General features: G+C 42.8%; 1 protein-coding gene across 2 annotated transcripts in view; it reads right to left on the reverse strand.

Annotated features, from left to right (window-relative positions):
* The window catches only part of PKP2 (plakophilin 2), a 108524-nt gene that overhangs the window by 78094 nt on the left and 12543 nt on the right, over positions 1 to 17887 (reverse strand). For both annotated transcript variants that reach the window (XM_007968132.3, XM_073020618.1), the window contains exons 2-4: positions 11753 to 11865; positions 10682 to 11379; positions 1418 to 1553 (exon numbers count right to left, since the gene is read on the reverse strand). In XM_007968132.3, coding sequence (XP_007966323.3) covers positions 1418 to 1553; positions 10682 to 11379; positions 11753 to 11865 — 947 coding nt within the window. The remainder of the gene's footprint in view (positions 1 to 1417; positions 1554 to 10681; positions 11380 to 11752; positions 11866 to 17887) is intronic.

Raw genomic sequence — 17887 nt, forward strand, 5'->3', positions numbered from 1 at the left:
ATTGCTTGAGCCCAGAAAGTTGAGGCTTCAGTGAGCTGTGATGGCACCACTGCTCTCCAGCCTAAGTGACACAGTCAGATCCTGTTTCAAAAAATAGAAAGCAGATCATTCATTGGTTGTTTTGGGAGGCTGTTAGTAGGTTAGGGGCAGGTGGGATATATGGGATTACAGAGGGGCACAAGAAAACACTGGAGGTAATGGATGTGTTTGTTATCTTGATTGTGATGATGGTTTTATAGTGTCAAAACATGTCAAAACTATGTCAGATTGTACCTCAATAAGGTTGTTAAAAAATGAATCAACAAAACTGATACATTTAACAACAGAAATCTATGCAGCATCTTGAAAGAATGAGGTAAGATTAATATATATTGAAGATTTCCAAGATATAGTGTGAAAAAATAAAGTACTGTAAGTAGTAAGTTATCATTTATTATTTCATGTTTTAAAAAGGATACTCAATCAACTGTTTCAACAATTGTTTCTATGTGTATAAAATATCTCTGGAAAGACAAAAAAAAACCTGATACATGTGTTTGTGTGTAAGAAAGACTGAAAGAGAACAGAGAGAATATATAGGATGGAGTTTAGAGTAGAAGAGACTTACTTTTTACCGAACACCTTTTTGAGCTGTGATTCCTTCTCCCTCATGAATGTATCGCTTTTTATTTCTTTTCTTTTTCTTTTTTATATCACTTTTTAAAACAAATATAAAATAACCTATTGATTCCATCTCTGAGGATCTGTCCTACAGGAACAAAGAGTCAAACCACATATGCACAAAGCAATTCATTGAACAATTGTTACAAATGTTAATGGAATCATTGAATGAAAAAAAGTTGCAAAACACTCGCCTCTGGGGATGGTTCTAAATGGAGAGGTTGGGGAGACAGGAAGAGAAAGGGGAAGTTTGCGTAGGGACTTACTTTCTGCATTTCCGAATTGCAGGAAATATTTTTGGTAATGAGTGGCTGTTTCCTTTTAAAGTAAAAGACCTCAATGAAATTTTTGTTTGTTTATTTTTTCTTTTTTAAGATGAGTCTCACTCTGTCGTCCAGGTTGGAGTGCCACGGTGCAATCTTGGCTCACTGAAGCCTCCGCTTCCCGGGTTCAAACGATTCTCCTGCCTCAGCCTCCAGAGTAGCTGGGATTACAGGCACCTGCCACCACACCCAGCTAATTTTTGTATTTTCAGTAGAGATGGGGGTTTCACCATGTTGGCCAGGTTGGTCTGAAACTCCTGACCTCGTGATCCACCTGCCTCGGCCTCCCAAGGTGCTGGGATTCTAGGCATAAGCCACTGCGCCCAGTCTCGATTTTTAAAAATTTAAATAAAGTACTGGTTTCGGTGTGCAAGGTCATCATAATAGAAGTGAAAGTGTGTTGCGTTTTGCAATGGACTGAAGATGACACTCACCCTCTTCCGAGCTTCAGATTTCTGGAAGCACTCATGCTGTATGAAAGTGGCTGCAGCAGAAATCCTGGACAGCGGTATGTGGTCTGCATCGAGCATACTCACTGCTCGCTCCAGAGTCATCTCCATGTCTGCATTCCTAGACAAACAGGCACAGATTCAGCCAGATTCCACACCTCCCACCTCCTGCCTACCAACCTGGTCCTCCACAGATGACTCAGCTAATACTGGGAAGCACTAGAACATCTGAACCTTGGCTTTTCTTCAGCCAAAAGAAAAATCAGCACCCAAGACTGGAAGGCAGAGGGACTACTGGCTAGAAATTCTCCAGCTCTGATCAGACGGGAGACACTGGATGATGTCATTCGATTGAATTATACCATATACCAAAGAAAGAAGCTGAACTTTTAAAAAGAAATATGACGCCGAGGTGGGTGGATCATTTGAGGTGAGGAGTTCAAGACCAGCCTAGCCAACATGGTAAAACCCCATCTCTACTAAAAATACAAAAAATTAGCTGGGTGTGGTGGTATACAACTGTAATCTCAGGAGGCTGAGGCAGGAGAATCACTTGAACCAGAGGTGGACATTTCAGTGAGCAGAGATAGTGCCAATTCACTCCAGCCTAGGCAAAAGAATGAGACTCCGTCTCAAAAAAAAAAAAAAAAAAGGAAAAAAGTTAAATATGTATCCTATGATTCTTACATCTTTAAAAGCAACTTTAAAGGCACAGTAAGACTTTTAAAATAATTCAAAAGGAATCTGTTTACAGAAATTAAACATTATTTCTAGGCTGGGCACGGTGGCTCACATCTGTAATCCCCGCACTTTGGGAGGCTGAGGCAGGAGGAATGCTTGAGTCTAGGAGTTCAAGACCAGTCCTGGCAACATAGTGAGACCCTGTCTCTACAAAAAACAAACAAAAAACCCAAAATCAGCTGGGTGTGGTGGCATGTACCTATAGACCCAGCTACTTGGAAGGCTGAGGTGGGAGGATCGCTTGAGCCTGGGAGGTCAAGGCTGCAGTGAGCCTCGGTGACGCCACTGCACGGCGCTCCAGCCTGAGCAATAGAGCGAAACTGTTTCAAAAACAAACAAACAAACAAACACACAAAATAATGACTAAAGACACGCTTGAAGGTAATATAGGGCTGTTCTTTGGCTTCAAAGAGGGGTATACCTGACTCATTCCAGGTAATAAAGACACCGGAGACATCCTAAGAAGGAGTTTTCCAATATCTACTAGCAAGTACAGTGAGTAAATACTCTTTTCTATTAGGCTAACCTATGAATACATGCACATGTGTACAGGTGTGAGTGTGTGCAGCGTTGTGAAGGGTGTGCCTGTGTGTGGGTGGGTGTGGTGCAGGTGGGGTGATAAGGAGTAATGTGCCTCATGACTAAAAACGAATACCCCCTGCTTCTGAAACACATGTTCAAACACAGAAGGGTTACCTCATAAGTATAAAGGGTATTAAAAGTGAAGCAGAAAATTTCTGGCATCTATACTGAGAATTATATAATGATCTCATATTTTTAATGTGCCTCACACGAGTCAATTATAATTGGTAAAAAAAAAAAAAAATGCAGGCTATTACCATTAAAACTAGGATTTGAGTCACTTTTATCTAATATTTTTATCTAATATACACACACCTTTTAAAGGAGAGGGAAATATTTTACATTCATGGACTCTGAGGCCTTTACAGAGAAGTCAAAACTCTGTAAGTCTAGTCTCAAGCTCAGTGGCAAAGTCTTTACCAGCCATCATGGGTGTATTAACTGATGAAAAATCATTCGTAAGAATAGCCTTCTGTTATACAGCTTTTAAAAAAAAAAAAAAAAAAAAAAAAGAGGATTGAGCCATTAATCCATCTCATAAGCCATACATGACTCAGGAAAGTTTGAATTTCCCATCTCTAACACCCACAAATAATTCCATTACTCTAATCCTTTATTTTCCTGAACATGATTCACCTAGAAGCTCTGTGTTCACACTTAGGCAATCCAATGCGATTTCACTTTGTCACTAAAAAAATTCCTAAACTAAGTGAAGACTTCCTCAGCAAGGTTTACTACAGCTGTCAGGGGGTCAACTTTCTGTCTGATGTCTATCAAGTCCAACTCCATAACATGGCATATATTCTGGCCCAAGTCTGACTCCATTTCCTGTCATCCTCAACCTCTTTTCCTTCCCCTCCTTGGATCTACTACACCCCTCCAATCACACCGGGCTTTTAACCCTTCTCTAAACACTGCCACCTTCTTCACAAGCCACCTTCTTTAACTTTTCCAGCAAGCTAATCATACTACCTAATTCTTACCCATTCTTCAAGACTCAATTCAAATATCTTCATTTCTTCTTGTTCTTCTTTTTTCAGAAAGACACAGTCCTGTTCCGTTACTCAGGTGAGAGTGCAGTGATGTGATCATAGCTCACCATAACCTCAACCTCCTGGACTCAAATCATCCTCCCACTTCAGCCTTCTGAGTAGCGGGGACTACAGTTGCATGCCACCACACCTGGCTAATTTTTTAAATAGTTTTTTTTTTGGAGACGGAGTCATGCTCTGTCACCCAGGCTACAGTGCAGTGGCACGATCTCAGCTCACTGCAACCTCTGCCTCCCAGGTTCAAGCAATTCTCCTCCCTCAGCCTCCCCAGTAGCTGGGATTACAAGCGCCCACCACCACGCCCAGCTAATTTTTGTATTTTTAGTAGAGATGGGGTTTCACCATGTTGGCCAGGCTGGTCTCGAACTCCTGACCTCGTGATCCACCGACCTCAGCCTCCCAAAGTGCTAGGATTACAGGCGTGGGCCACCGCGCCTAGCCAAATTTTTAAATTTTTGTAGAGATGAGGCCTCACTATATCGCTCAGGTTGGTCTCTAACTCCTGGTCTTAAGTAATCCTCCTGCCTCAGCTCAAATATCTTCATTTCTGTGAAATCTTCTCTGTGCCCTTATCCTGGCTAGAGCTATTCTTTCCTCCTCTATTCTCCTACAGCATTCTCCCGTTCCAGCCCCTTTTCTCTCTCTTCCTCCCTCCTTCTCTCTCTCCGCACTCACTTATAGAACATTTCTTGAAGCCGGCAGAAATGTGGCTTGAAGAGATGGCGATGGGCCTGGGCTGGAGGATCAGGAAGAGAAAGCTGTTCCCCAGCCCCACTCACCCCTGAACATATTCTCCAGAAGTGAGTCACTTCAACAGTTTTTAAAATGACATCAGTATAAATTTAAAAATGTAAGAGAAAGCAGTGTAAAATACCACTGGTCGGAATATGAGACATTAAGGGGGGGGTACCCCAGTAACTTGGCCGGGGAGCGGTAGCTCATACCTGTAATCCCAGCACTTTGGGAGCCCGAAGTAGGTGGAGTACTTAAGCTCAGGAGTTTAAGATCAACCTGGCCAACATGGTGAAACCCTGTCTCTACTAAAAATATAAAACATTAGCCGGGCATGGTGGCAAGCACCTGTAATCCCAGCTACTCGGGAGGCTGAGGCAGAAGAATTGCTTGAACCTGGGAGGTGGAGGTTGCAGTGAGCCGAGATCGTACCGTTGCTCTCCAGCCTGGGCAACAAGAGTGAAACTGTCAAAACAAAACAAAAAAAACAAAGCAAGACAACACTGTAACTTGTGTGTGTGTAATCCCCCAGTAGCCAGCATTCCTGCCAACTAACAACACAGCCCTGCCCCGGCTGGTTCCCGTGATATCAGAATATGGCTACACCTCTGAAGGCAAAGCAAACATAAAATAATGAATGGATAACTCCTACAAGTGTTGTCAGATGCTCAGTAAATGCAAATCCTCACAAATATTTTAAAGTATGATGAAAGCAATGCTTTGGAAAGATGACTCTGGATATGTGTTCCTCGAAAGAAAGAGGCAGTGTTGAGGACACTATAAAAGGTTCAGCAGAGGCAAAAAAGGCTTGAACTGGGCTGTTAAAAATGGAAATGGAAAAAAAGGTATAGTTGAAAGAGATGAAAAATCAAAGAACTAAAGCAGGTAGTAATTAAGATGATGTGGAGGGAAGTCAATATGCTCTGTTTTCTGCTCTGCAGTGCTCTTGGTCACAAATTTGACTGTCAATCCTAGAGAAGATCCATCCTCTCTGCTTAGTCTCCCTCAACTAATCCCAAAGTACAATGCTCTTGTGTTTGTTTGTTTGTTTTGCTTTGAGACAGGGTCTCACTCTGTTGCCCAGGGTGGAGTGCAGTGTCGCGATCATGGCTGACTGCAGCCTGGACCTCCCAGGCTCAAGTGATTCTGTTGCTTCAGCCTCCTGAGTAGCTGGGACTACAGGCATGCACCACCATGCCCAGATAATTCTTGTACTTTGTAGAAATGGGGTTTTGCCATGTTGCCCAGGCTGGTCTCAAATTCCTGGGCTCAAGCAATCTGCCAGCCTCAGCCTCCCAAAGTGCTGGGATTACAGTTGTGAGCCACCATGCCCAGCCCTGCTCTTGTGTTCTTTAAATTTCTGTAGCCACTAATATGTATCACACAACCTGGCACTTGACAACATATCCTATTTTTCACTGCTCTTCTCCTAGACCATCATACATCCCACTCAATTTTCATCTTTAATTTTATTTATTTAATTAGTTTTTTGGAGACTAAGTCTTGTTCTTTCACCCACGCTGGAACGCAATGACACGATACCAGCTCATTACAACCTCCGCCTCCTGGGTTCAAGCAATTCTCCTGCCTCAGCATCCAAAGTAGCTGGGATAACAGGCATCTACCACCATGCCTGGCTAATTTTTGTATTTTTAGTAGAGACAGGATTTCACCATGTTGGCCAGGCTGGTCTCGAACTCCTGACCTCAAGTGATCCGCCCACCTTGGCCTTGTAAAGTGCTGGGATTACAGGTGTGAGCCACCGTGCCTGGCCCATTTTCATCTTTTGTGAAGCTTACTGGGAAGGCCTATGAAGACCCTAATACTCATTTGCAGAACCATCAGTCTCCAACAGGTCATAAATCATGGTTTTAGAAAAATTCATCTAGAATTTTTTTGTGGTGATTCTTAAAAACCTTTTTCATCAGTTTGATTTAGAACATGGGTTTCATCAGTTTGTCTCTCTTATACTCCAAGTCTCAGTTTTTAGCTGCATTAGTAACCATTTAACCACCCATTCTTCTTTTGGAAAGCCAGGTCCATTGTTTAATAACTTAGGTCATTATGCAGGTTTATGGTTTTATCCAGTTAATATTCAACGTATATGAAAGAATACTCCTTTACATGTGGGAGTTTCACTAGGCATAAAAACTTAAATCTCCAAAACAGGGGCTAGACAGAGTTTGACAATGCAGGACCAAGGAGAACACAGTGTGTGGTCTCAGGGCAGGTGTCCCAGGAGCAGCCTGGGGAACTGAAACGAGGCGTGGAGCCCAGCAGAGGAAAGGGGGAGGTCAGGTAGGCACAGGCACCACCGTGGGCATCTATCTTCCTCATTACACAAAATATTTCTGGTTCCCTCTCCTTTTCACAGACAGCTAAATTTTCCTTTCAAAATCAGAGAAAAAAGTTGATTTCTATGATTTCTACTCTCTAGAATTTGGGGAAATCTCAGGAAGAGATTTCTTACTCATTATTTTTAAATTTCTTGACCCCAAGTGTTCCTTCTATTCTTTGAAATATGATTAAATATTCTAATACAATTTACCCTGTCTATTAAAACAATAATCCAAAAATAGTATGACTAATACTTCTAGAATTTGAGCAACAAAAGAACCTAGATGGCAAAAAGTAAAGCTTATACTTCATTTCTCCTTTCTTTAATTCCTTCATTCTTTCACTATATACTTATTTATTTATTGAAATAAGATCTCATTCTGCTGCCCAGGCTAGAGTACAGTGGCACAATCACAGCTCACTGTAGCCTCAACCTCCCTGGTTCAAACAATCCTCCCACTTCGGCCTCCAGAGTAGCTGGGACCACAGTTGGGAACTATCATGCCAGGCTAAGTTGTTTATTTGTAATAGAAATGGCGTCTCCCTATGTTTGTCCAAGCTGGCCTCAAACTCCTGGGCTCAAACAATCCTCCAGCCTGGGCCTCCCAAAGTGCTAGGATTATAGGTGTCAGCCACTGTGCCTGGCCTCATCATATATTTATACAGTGCCTACTATAGACCTACTTCCATTTTAGGGTGCTGAGAATATAAAGATGATTGAGCATTCACAAAAAGCTCAAAGTCCAGAGGGAGAACAGATAAGCAAATGAGTAGCCACAATATAATATTCTGATAGAGACACTCACACAAAGCTCACAAGGCTCCTATCTGGGGCACCTAAGCTAGACTGGGAAGGAAGGGGTCAGAAAAAAGGCGGTATCTGAGCTAAATCCAGAATTATAACTAGTCAGACAAAAATAGAGCTGCATATGTAAAGGTCTGGAGTGGGGGGAAAGAAGGAAAGAGAGAGAGAATGAATATGGATGAATATCTTCCATTAAGGAAAGTAAAGAGGTTCCAGGTGGTTTGGGTATTGGTATGTGGCTATGTTTGGGGATGGTGGTGGCAAACGGCAGAGAAGAGTAGAAGGAGAAGAGGCTGAAGTGATGAGCAGAGCTGAAAACACAACGGGCCCCATATGTCATGCCTAAAAGCATGAACACTTAGTGGAATTATAGAAGGGTTATAAACTGGGGAGAGAAACAATCAGACGTGGACAGATAATTCTGACAGTCCTAGAGAACGGTTCTGACTGAGCAAGACCAAAGGCAGAGAGGCCTGTGTAATGGAAATGGAAAGAAGGATAAAATTCAAGACCCATTATAGAAGGAAAAAAAAGGCTTGGTGATAGGTGACCAGAGAGGGAGAAGATAGGAATGACTTCCAGGTTTGAAAATAGTAGACTACAGCAGGAGGAGACGGGTGGAAGTTGAGGACAGGGAGATGAGTTTAGTTTAGGACATGCTGAGTTTGAAATATGTAGGAGGTTGTTACATTTTCATATAGGTCCAGAATTCGGCATCGAGGATGGAATTGCAGACAAAACTTTGAGAACTATGAGGATAAAGGTGAGGTACACAGGGCCTCTCTGGAAGAGCATCAAGGCTTGGAATAGAAGGGTTACTGAAGATGCCTCCTTTGGGCAGGCAGAAAGGAAGCACGCAGAGAAGACTAACAAAGAATGGCTGGAGAGCTGAGTGGAAAACCAGGAGAAGCTAGTGCCCTGAAAACCAAGGGATGAGAGAATTTCATGGTGTCTCAAACACCACCCGCAGGTTGAGTAATATAAGGACTGCTTATACTACTCAATATAGCGTCCACTTAGAATGTAGCAGAGAAGGCAGTTATTGCTACATTGTCAGGAGACCGTTTAGGTGGAATGGAGGGGACTGAAATCATGTTGCAGTGGGTTGACTAGAGCCTGGGAAGTGACAGTGTGGTTCAAGAAGCAAGGGGCACAGAGATGGAGGAAGAGAATACCAGTTGTTGGAGGATGTCGGATAATAATTTTTTTACTGTTAAAATCATTTTGCTAAAATTGTGGCTATCACTAATCCTAGACTATGGTAGGCATTCCATGCATTTTGAATTACCTGTTTAAAAGCCTTTATCAGCTTTTTCCTCCATAAACAATGACCTGATACACTTTCTCTCTCTCTCTTTTTTTTTTTTTGAGACGAGGTCTCACTGTGTTTTCCAGGCTAGAGTACAGTGGCACAATCTTGGCTCACTGCAACCTCCATCTCCTGGGCTCAAGCAATCCTCCCGCCTCAGCCTCTCGAGTAGTTGGAACCACAGGCGCACACCACCACACCCAGCTAATATTTGTATTGTTTGTAGAGATGGGGTTTCACCATGTTGGCCAGGCTGGTCTTGAATTCCTGAGCTCAAGTGATTTGCTCGCCTGGGCATCCCAAAGTGCTGGGATTACGGGCCTGGGCCACTGCTCCTGGCTCATTTTTCCTCTTGGTAAGTATGCTCATGTTGCCAAAGGTTATATTGCCAAAGGTCTGGCAATATGAGCATAAGAAATGTTAGAAATCTTGCTGGGCACGGTGGCTCACGCCTGTAATCCCAGCACTCTGGGAGGCCGAAGTTGGTGGATCACGAAGTCAGTATTTCGGGACTATCCTGGCTAACACGGTGAAACCCCATCTCTACTAAAAATACAAAAAATTAGCCGGGCGTGGTGGCAAGCACCTGTAGTCCCGCTACTCGGAAGGCTGAGGCAGGAGGCGCGAACCCGGGAGGCGGAGCTTGCCCTGAGCCGAGAGCGCCACTGCACTCCAGCCTGGGCTGCCGACAGAAAAAAAAAAAAAGTTACAAATCTCATGGTGAATTTTACATCATAAAAAATATTTCCTGTGTTAAGATTAGATTAGCCTTCATCATTCTGAGAAGTAGTTTATCAATGATGCCTACCTGGTCAGTGAGCATGCTATACAATTTCACTTGAAGGGATGTTTAGAGGTAACAACTATCATTAGACAACTTTAGCAACCAAATGACAATAACATATCTAATGTTTTATCCTAATCATATTAGATGGTTATTGCAGGAGTTACTGATCGAATCAGCCATCCATTTCTCAATCTTTCTCTTAGTAACGTGCTCAGTTTATAAAATTTGTGCTCAGGCATTAAACTTGAATAAGGGTTAAGTTCCAAACACTAAATTAGTCAAGCTATAAAGTAAATAGGAAGGGAAAGGAATGATTTAAAAATTCAGTTATTTTAATAATTTAGTATGGGCAAAAGAATACCCCTTCAAATCACTGACACTAGAAATGCAAAAGGTATCAAGTATCAAAGGAAGAAAAGAGACCGTCTATCTAGAAGTCAGCCATCTAGCCATCTTTCCTTAGCTCTTTTTATAGTCACAGTTATCAAAATGGCATTTGAGGTTCACACTTAGCACTAGGAATAAGCATTTTTTCCTTTTATTTCATGGGATGATGAAGAAAATACACGTGCAGTTCTCCATTTCTTGGCCTACTTTGGAGTTTAGAGCAGATTTTCATATGGCTGAGGGGTAGGGTCCCTTCAGCCAGCATCTAATCTGGAACAGATGGACTAAATGTCACATTTCTGCACAAAGCTGCCATGTGAGCAGGTAGCCTGGCCCCTGTCCCCGAGGTAAATAGGCTGATCTGTCAATTAGGCAGCTGCCTGAAAAGTCATTATTTTAATCACTTATCTCTGGAAGCCTTTCTCTCAAGCCCCAGAAGTGCCAGCTCATGCTGTCAGGGCTGTGGGAACAGAATGTGCTGGCAATGACTGAGCTGCAGAGTCAGGAGGGGACTTACCCCAGCTGGGAGTCAGTGAAAGTGCTTCTCTCGGTGAGCAGATTCCCACTTCCCCCTGCCGCCGCCTGGCCAACGGTCAAGTGCGCTCTCCTCCCGCTGGAATCCACGGCGACACTGGGCCCAGCTTCCCTCAGTGTGCGGGTGCTGTGGAAGGAGCTCTGGTGCCAGGAGGACCTGGAAGCCCTGTTCTGAGTGAGGGGCTGCAGGGGCACCAGCGGCCTGACCTGCCCAACGGTGAGCCCTGCCGTCAGGTAGTTCTCTTTCTCCAAGAGGTTGCCCATGCTCCGGCTGGTCCCTGGCCTGGGGTACGTGAGCAGGGCCGGGTTGGCAGGGATGCTGTCAAAAACGGTGTCGCTAACAGAACCATGCTGGTACTGTCTGTGGTACGTGTCAAAGTGGCGCTGCCTGCTTGTGGTGCCAGCACGGCTGACCCCCACAATCTCGGAACGAGCATATCTCGGTGGCACTAGGAGGGCGGCCCGCCTGCTTTCTTGGTGGCGCAGGGTATGCCCAGCCTGGCTTCTCTGGCTGTACTGGTAATCGCTGTGCGTGTAGTGAGCCCTCTCCGGGCTGCTGTCAGGAGAAATCTCCAGCCTCCTCAGAGGATGCCTCAAGGACCTTTCTTCCACCGACTTCTGGGAGCTGTACTGTGCTGTTCCTCTTCCCCAGCGACCTTCATAAGTGGCCGTTGTGCCAGCCTGCACATGAGAGAAATAAAGTTTAAAGGAGGCATAAATCAGATTTCAACTTTGCTGAGGACTAATTACTCTGGGACTATTACCCAACATGTCCGTTTCTCTGAATCAGATGACGAGAAGTTTGCCCCTTTCTGGGTAAAGGCTTTTTGAAAATAAGACTTGGTTGACTTGAGTCATATTTATTTGCACTAGGATGTAAGAATGTTTAACATTCCTAGTTTTCCATGGTATCCTCACAAAAATCAATTTTCTTAAAGCTCATTTAGGAAATGATAATACTTGGGAAAAGTAAACACTCAAAAATAATCTTAGGAAGTTTGAAAATATTTTCATGGTAATCTGATCACTAGGGTTACATTCTTTGATATCCTACCTTCAGCATGTCATAGGTTTTAGGAACAGGGGAACGGCCTCCAGCAAAATCATTTTCAACCAGGTGTAGGTTGTAGACATATTCAGGAACACTGCTGGTTCGGTGAAGATTTCCTGCAATCAAGAAAATATTAAAATAACTCAGAATATAAGTGGGCTAATTAATATTTACAGACTGCATAACAACAACGTACTAAACTTAAATTTAAGTAATGGACACCAAGAACAAGTATTAAATGTACATTAACGTTTTTAAATGCTAGTTTCACACCACCCTGGGATATGGCAAGTGATCAAAGGTTATCAAAACATTCTCTACAAAAGTTTTTCAGCTGGGCGTGGTGGCTCATGCCTGTTATCCCAGCACTTTGGGAGGCAGAGGCAGGTGGATCACCTGAGGTCAGGAGTTCGAGACCAACCTGGCCAACATGGTGAAACCTATCTCTACTAAAAATACAAAAATTAGCTGGGCATAGTGGTGGGCACCTGTAATCCCAGCTACTCGGGAGGCTGAGGGAGAAGAACTGTTTGAACTCAGGAGGCAGAGGATGCAGTAAGCCAAGATCATACCACCATTGCACTTCAGCCTGGGCAACAAAAGCGAAACTCTGTCTCAAAAAGAAAGTTTTGGCTGGGTGTGGTGGCTCACGCCTGTAATCCCAGCACTTTGAGAGGCAGAAGCGGGTGGATCACCTGAGGTCAGGCATTCAAGACCAGCCTGGCCAACATGGTGAAACCCCATCTCTACTAAAAATACAAAAAATTAGCTGGGCGTGGTGGTGGGGACCTGTAATCCCAACTATTCGGGAGGATGAGAGCCAAGAGAATCGCTTGAACCCGGGAGGCAGAGGTTGCAGTGAAGCTGAGATCACTCCATTGCACTACAGCCTGAGCAACAACAGCGAAACTCTGTCTCAAAAAAAAAAAAAAAAAAAAAAAAAGGTTTTCAAAATGAAAGTTGAATTTAAAAAAGAAAAAGAAGGGAGAGGAAATTCACAAAAATCTAAAAATGTTTGGTGGTTATAGTGCTGAAAAATTTGGGACTCACTGTCTGGTTTAGGTGGTCTGGACTATAAAATTCAGTTTCCCAAGTCACAGAACTCTGTTCCCAGGGCAGGAATTCGGAAGCTTCTTATAATAAGCAGGTGTAGGCAATAAATATAATGGTGACTCAGCACTACTAGATAAGACAGTTTGTATAAACAACAGGGTAGGCTGAGCGCGGTGGCTCACACCTGTAATCCCAGCACTTTGGGAGGCCGAGGTGGGTGGATCATGAGGTCAGGAGTTCAAGACCAGCCTGGCCAACATGATGAAACCCATCTCTTCTAAAAATACAAAAATTAGCCAGGTGTGGTGGCAGGCACCTGTAATCCCAGCTACTCGGGAGGCTGAGGCAGGAGAACCCAGGTGGCGGAGGTTTCAGTGAGCCGAGATAGTACCACCGCATTCCAGCCAGGGCGACAGAGCAAGACTCCATCTCAAAAAAGAAAAACCAAAAAAACAAGAAAAACAATAGGGCAGATCAGCATGATCAAGGGAAACATGGATCAACTTAAGGCCAACGCTGGGGTTGAGATATTTGGCAACAGGAGAGTTAGGCAGGAAAGGAAACCAACCTCTATACTCCATCCAAATGGCTGCTTTTGTGGAATCACCTGGCCCCTCCTTTGTTTGGTGGTCTAATAACCAGCCCACTCTCATGAAAACAGACAGGAGCCAGCCCTTTGTGCTCAGCTCTGTGAAGCCTGCAGGAATTCAATGGATGCCTGTCTCGCACATCTTCAAATACTCCTCTCTGAGGAGTGGGGAGTAGTGGAAAGCAGTATATTGTGTCCCTCTTCTGCCTCCTTTATCCTTCTCTCAGCGTTTTTTTTTCTTTTGAGTTTTCTCTTACTGCCTTAAAAAAGGGCTAATCAAAATAATCAACAATCGCCAAAAGCCAAGTAATATCTACTTTCTTATGTTTAACTGAAATTTCTTTTTCTGTCATGTAGCATTTTTTAGAAATCGGAGGGAAAATATACTCAATTAACTCTTCTAGGCTTTAGAGACTCATGAAAGATGTTGAGAATACAGCAACACAGGCAGCTCCTTTCTAGTGCAATGGGAACACATCAACATAACTTTTCCAGTAAAGTGTTATAAAGACAAAATTTCAAAATACTGACGATACATTCAAGGGGAGGGAAAATGGTAATTTGAAATCATTTTTGCCAGAGAACCAAAAAGTCTAAATCCATCCCAAATTATGTTTGTACACATGTCCTTATTTCCTATAGCCAAATGATCTGCCTGATAAACAATTTTCAGGCCTCAAGGAGTCTTGTGAGGAGGCAGTGACAGGCTTGTAACTGTCACCCTGGAGACAAGGGCAGCTGAGATAAACCAGGCATCTCCTGTTTCCAGGGGCTTGATTTCTCCACAAGGGCTGGCAAAAGGTCAGGCAGCCACTTAATTTTTAATCTCTATGTCAAAGAACGGCTGGAACTTGGATCTTAAATAAGGAAAAACAATTTTTTTCCATAAATTTTATTAGAGATGGAGTATCACTATGTTGCCCAGGTTGAACTCCAACCTCTGAGCTCAAGTGATTCTTCTGCCTCAGTCTCCCTTACTTGAAAGCAATCTTTTCCATGACCCCACAGCCAATTTAAGAAAGAAATCAAGGACACATTAAGAATTGGATCCTTAAGGATGCTGAAATTTATTATTATAAATAAGTTGAAAACAACTCATATTATTATTATTGTTATTATTTTTTGAGACAGAGTTTCGCTCTTGTTGCCCAGGCTGGAGTACGATGGCACGATCTTGGCTCGCTGCAACTTCCACCTCCTGGGTTCAAGGAATTCTCCTGCCTCAGCCTCTGTGAGCCACTGTGTCCGGCCTCATATTATTGTTTTACGTTAGCTGAGGCTCATGCCTAGGCTAACCCTTTATCCTCTACTCTGCACTTCTCTCCTCCCCAGGCCACTAGGGAGGTAGGCCTGCAAGGGCCCTGCTGGTGTGGGAAAGGAGGCTAGCAGGCCAGGTACAGGGAATGTAAAAAGGCTCTAATCCTGAAGAGTCTGGGGGCCAGAGTACCCTCAGCATTGGGAATATGCAGAAAGGGGAAGGGGTCGGGGTAGGGGGAGTGGTTGGAGAGAGTGCTTACACTACCCCCACCCCCAATAAAACAATCCTTTGTACAAAGGCTGTGGCCAGGCAGAACATTATTAGTTAGCTGATACATAAGAAATCCAATTTACTGTCTTTATAAAAATTAGTTTAGGGCTATCTATGTTCAAACCTTTATACCACATGATAACTGAATTAGGAAAGTCCGGGACAATCTAGAATGGCAAAATACTAATGGTCATTTATGGACCGTAGCTGGAACCATGAATTCCTGTTACTGTATAGTAAAATGGCAGGTGATGAAAGCAGGCAATTTTAGGAATTCAAGAAAAATTCTGTAAATCAGCCCCTCTAGCCCATCATCACCTGGAATACACCCTTGCCCTAATTCCAGGAGTAGGTAGATATTGAGGAATAGTTAATAGCATGCTTCTTCCATCTTGAAGCTGAGATTCCTGCAAAGGTTTTCTAAATGTGTAACAATCTTTGGACAGGACCCAGTGAAACAGTATATCCTATCACATAGCTAATTAATCAGTGTGTTTTATAATCAGGCTTATTGAACTAAAATGTTTAACTGATGTTAAACATTCATGTTGTTGCTGTGAGTTTTAAGGCTTTTTAAAGCAACTTGTGTGAACTCCTTACATTTCAACGTGACTTTTCTTTTAAGGAGCTCAAATTATTTTATGTTCCTTTATAATATTCTGTGATGCAGAGCCAGCTGCTATCATCTCTGTTTATAAATAGGGAAACTTAAATTACCTGCTTTAAATTGCAAAGAGATTTAATAGTCAGGGTTGAACTCTGCGTTCCTCCTTTTCCCGGTCTTTGCTGTCTGACTGCATCGTGGCTACTATGACATTGTCATTTATCAAGGCCTTAGAGGGATTATTATTATAGTTTTGATATGAGGACAAAAAAATTATTTTCTCTTGGCAGGGCGTGGTGGCTCATGCCTATAATCCCAGCACTTTGGGAGGCTGAGGGGGGCGGATCAAGAGGTCAGGAGATCGAGACCATCCCGGCTAACATGGTGAAACCCCATCTCTACCAAAAATACAAAAAAAATTAGCTGGGCGTGGTGGCGGGCACCAGTAGTCCCAGCTACTCAGAAGGCTAAGGCAGGAGAATGGCAGGAACCCGGGAGGCAGAGCTTGCAGTGAGCCAAGATTGCGCCACTGCACTCCAGCCTGGGTGACAGGGCGAGACTCCATCTCAAAAAAAAAAAAAAAAAAAATTATTTTCTCTTTTCTCTAAAACCTTCACTTATGAAACTCCAAATACTCTATAAATATTAATTCTTTATTTGCCAACATAAGTTCTTAGAAGAAAGCTGCTTCTTCAGTTTTCAGATGAATGAACTGAGACTGGTTTAATGGTTCCCCAAATAACAAGCTAGTTGGAAACAGGGAAAAAAATAAGATTGAATTTTTAAACCACAGACACTCTTCCTGTAGAATACACATGAAAGATGTGACTCCAGATATTCAGCCTGCAAGTTGACGCAATCAATGGTTTTTCTAGATAAATAGCCAATCTCAAACAACAAATAATGCAGATTAATTTGCCTAGGCAGTCATGAGTTTGAGATCAGTGTGGTGGATTACAAGTGAATTAACGGCTGTGTTCTAAGATTTTAAAGAAATTTTGGACTGAGTAAAATTTTTTTAAAGTAAATACTAATAAGGATGGAAAATGAATTTCTTTAAGTCATTTTCTGTTCAATCAGAGAATAAGATGATATCATGATGACTGCTGAATATATAAAATAACTCAGCCATGTCCTTTTCTGAAAATAGAAGCAAACAAAAACATACTATACACACAGGTGCATCCTGCTTTAAACAAATCCAACATGAAAATCCAGATTTTCTTACACTGAAAATTGAGGTGTGATTCTATGTCAAAGGATGTGTTTATTTCGAAAAAGAAAGTAGGCATATTCACTACGTTGAAGAAATCCATAGACTTCACCTGGAACCCCTATTCTACCACTTTGTATGTGTCTGGACAAATCAGTTAGATGCCTGTTTCCCATAATTCCAGCTACTAACAGGACTGCTGAGAGAGGTTTACCTGAGAAAGCATACACTCAAACGCTTTCAAAATTGTGAAGTGATGGGTTTCAGGACATGTCATCCCAAAATACGGTACTTGGCATTTGAGGAAGCAGCAGGCGCAGGAAGTGCACCCTTATGCCTTCCTCTCATCCCTTCTCCCTTGAAGCAGACCATATAAAATCAAGCTGACCTTCCTTTGAATTAGGTCAAAGACTCATTCCAGAAGGATCCTCCCTATACCTGGAGGAAAGGAATGTCACAAAGGGAAGAATCTGAACAAACAAGCCTTGCTAAATTCCCTCAGTTTATTACCATTAGATCAGGCCCACCTTTGTCTCATCAGACTTCTGTATGACTGTATAAAAATATAGTCTTCTGCCAGGCAAGGTGGCTCACGCCTGTAATCCTAGCACTTTGGGAGGCCCAAGGTCGGCGGATCACCTGAGGTCAGGAGTTCAAGACCAGCCAGTCCAGCATGGTGAAACCCCGTCTCTACTAAGATTACAAAAATTAGTCGGGCGTGTTGGCAGGCAGCTGTAATCCCAACTACTCAGGAATCTGAGGCAGAAGAATTGCTTGAACCCAGGAGGCAGAGGTTGCAGTGAGCCAAGATCATGCCATTGCACTCTAGCCTGGGCAACACAGTGAGACTCCATCTCAAGAAAAAAAATAAATAATACAGTCTTCCCTGTTTCTTTGGGTCTTCATTTCTGAAAACTCCCACGTCACATAAAACTTATAATAAATAAATTTGTTATGCTTTTCTCTTGTTAATCTGTCTTTTGTTATAGGGGTCTCAGGCATAAACCTGGCGACAGGTAAGAAAAGAAAACTTTTCTCCTCTACTCAAGCAAAATGCAAAAATGAGATAAGGTTTTTAAATAGAATTTGAGTCATAAAAATTTGTTTTTCACATTTTTTCATGAATTAGTCTATTCTAATAACAGGGATAA

Source organism: Chlorocebus sabaeus, chromosome 11, assembly GCF_047675955.1.
Source record: "Chlorocebus sabaeus isolate Y175 chromosome 11, mChlSab1.0.hap1, whole genome shotgun sequence".
NCBI lineage: Eukaryota > Metazoa > Chordata > Mammalia > Primates > Cercopithecidae > Chlorocebus > Chlorocebus sabaeus.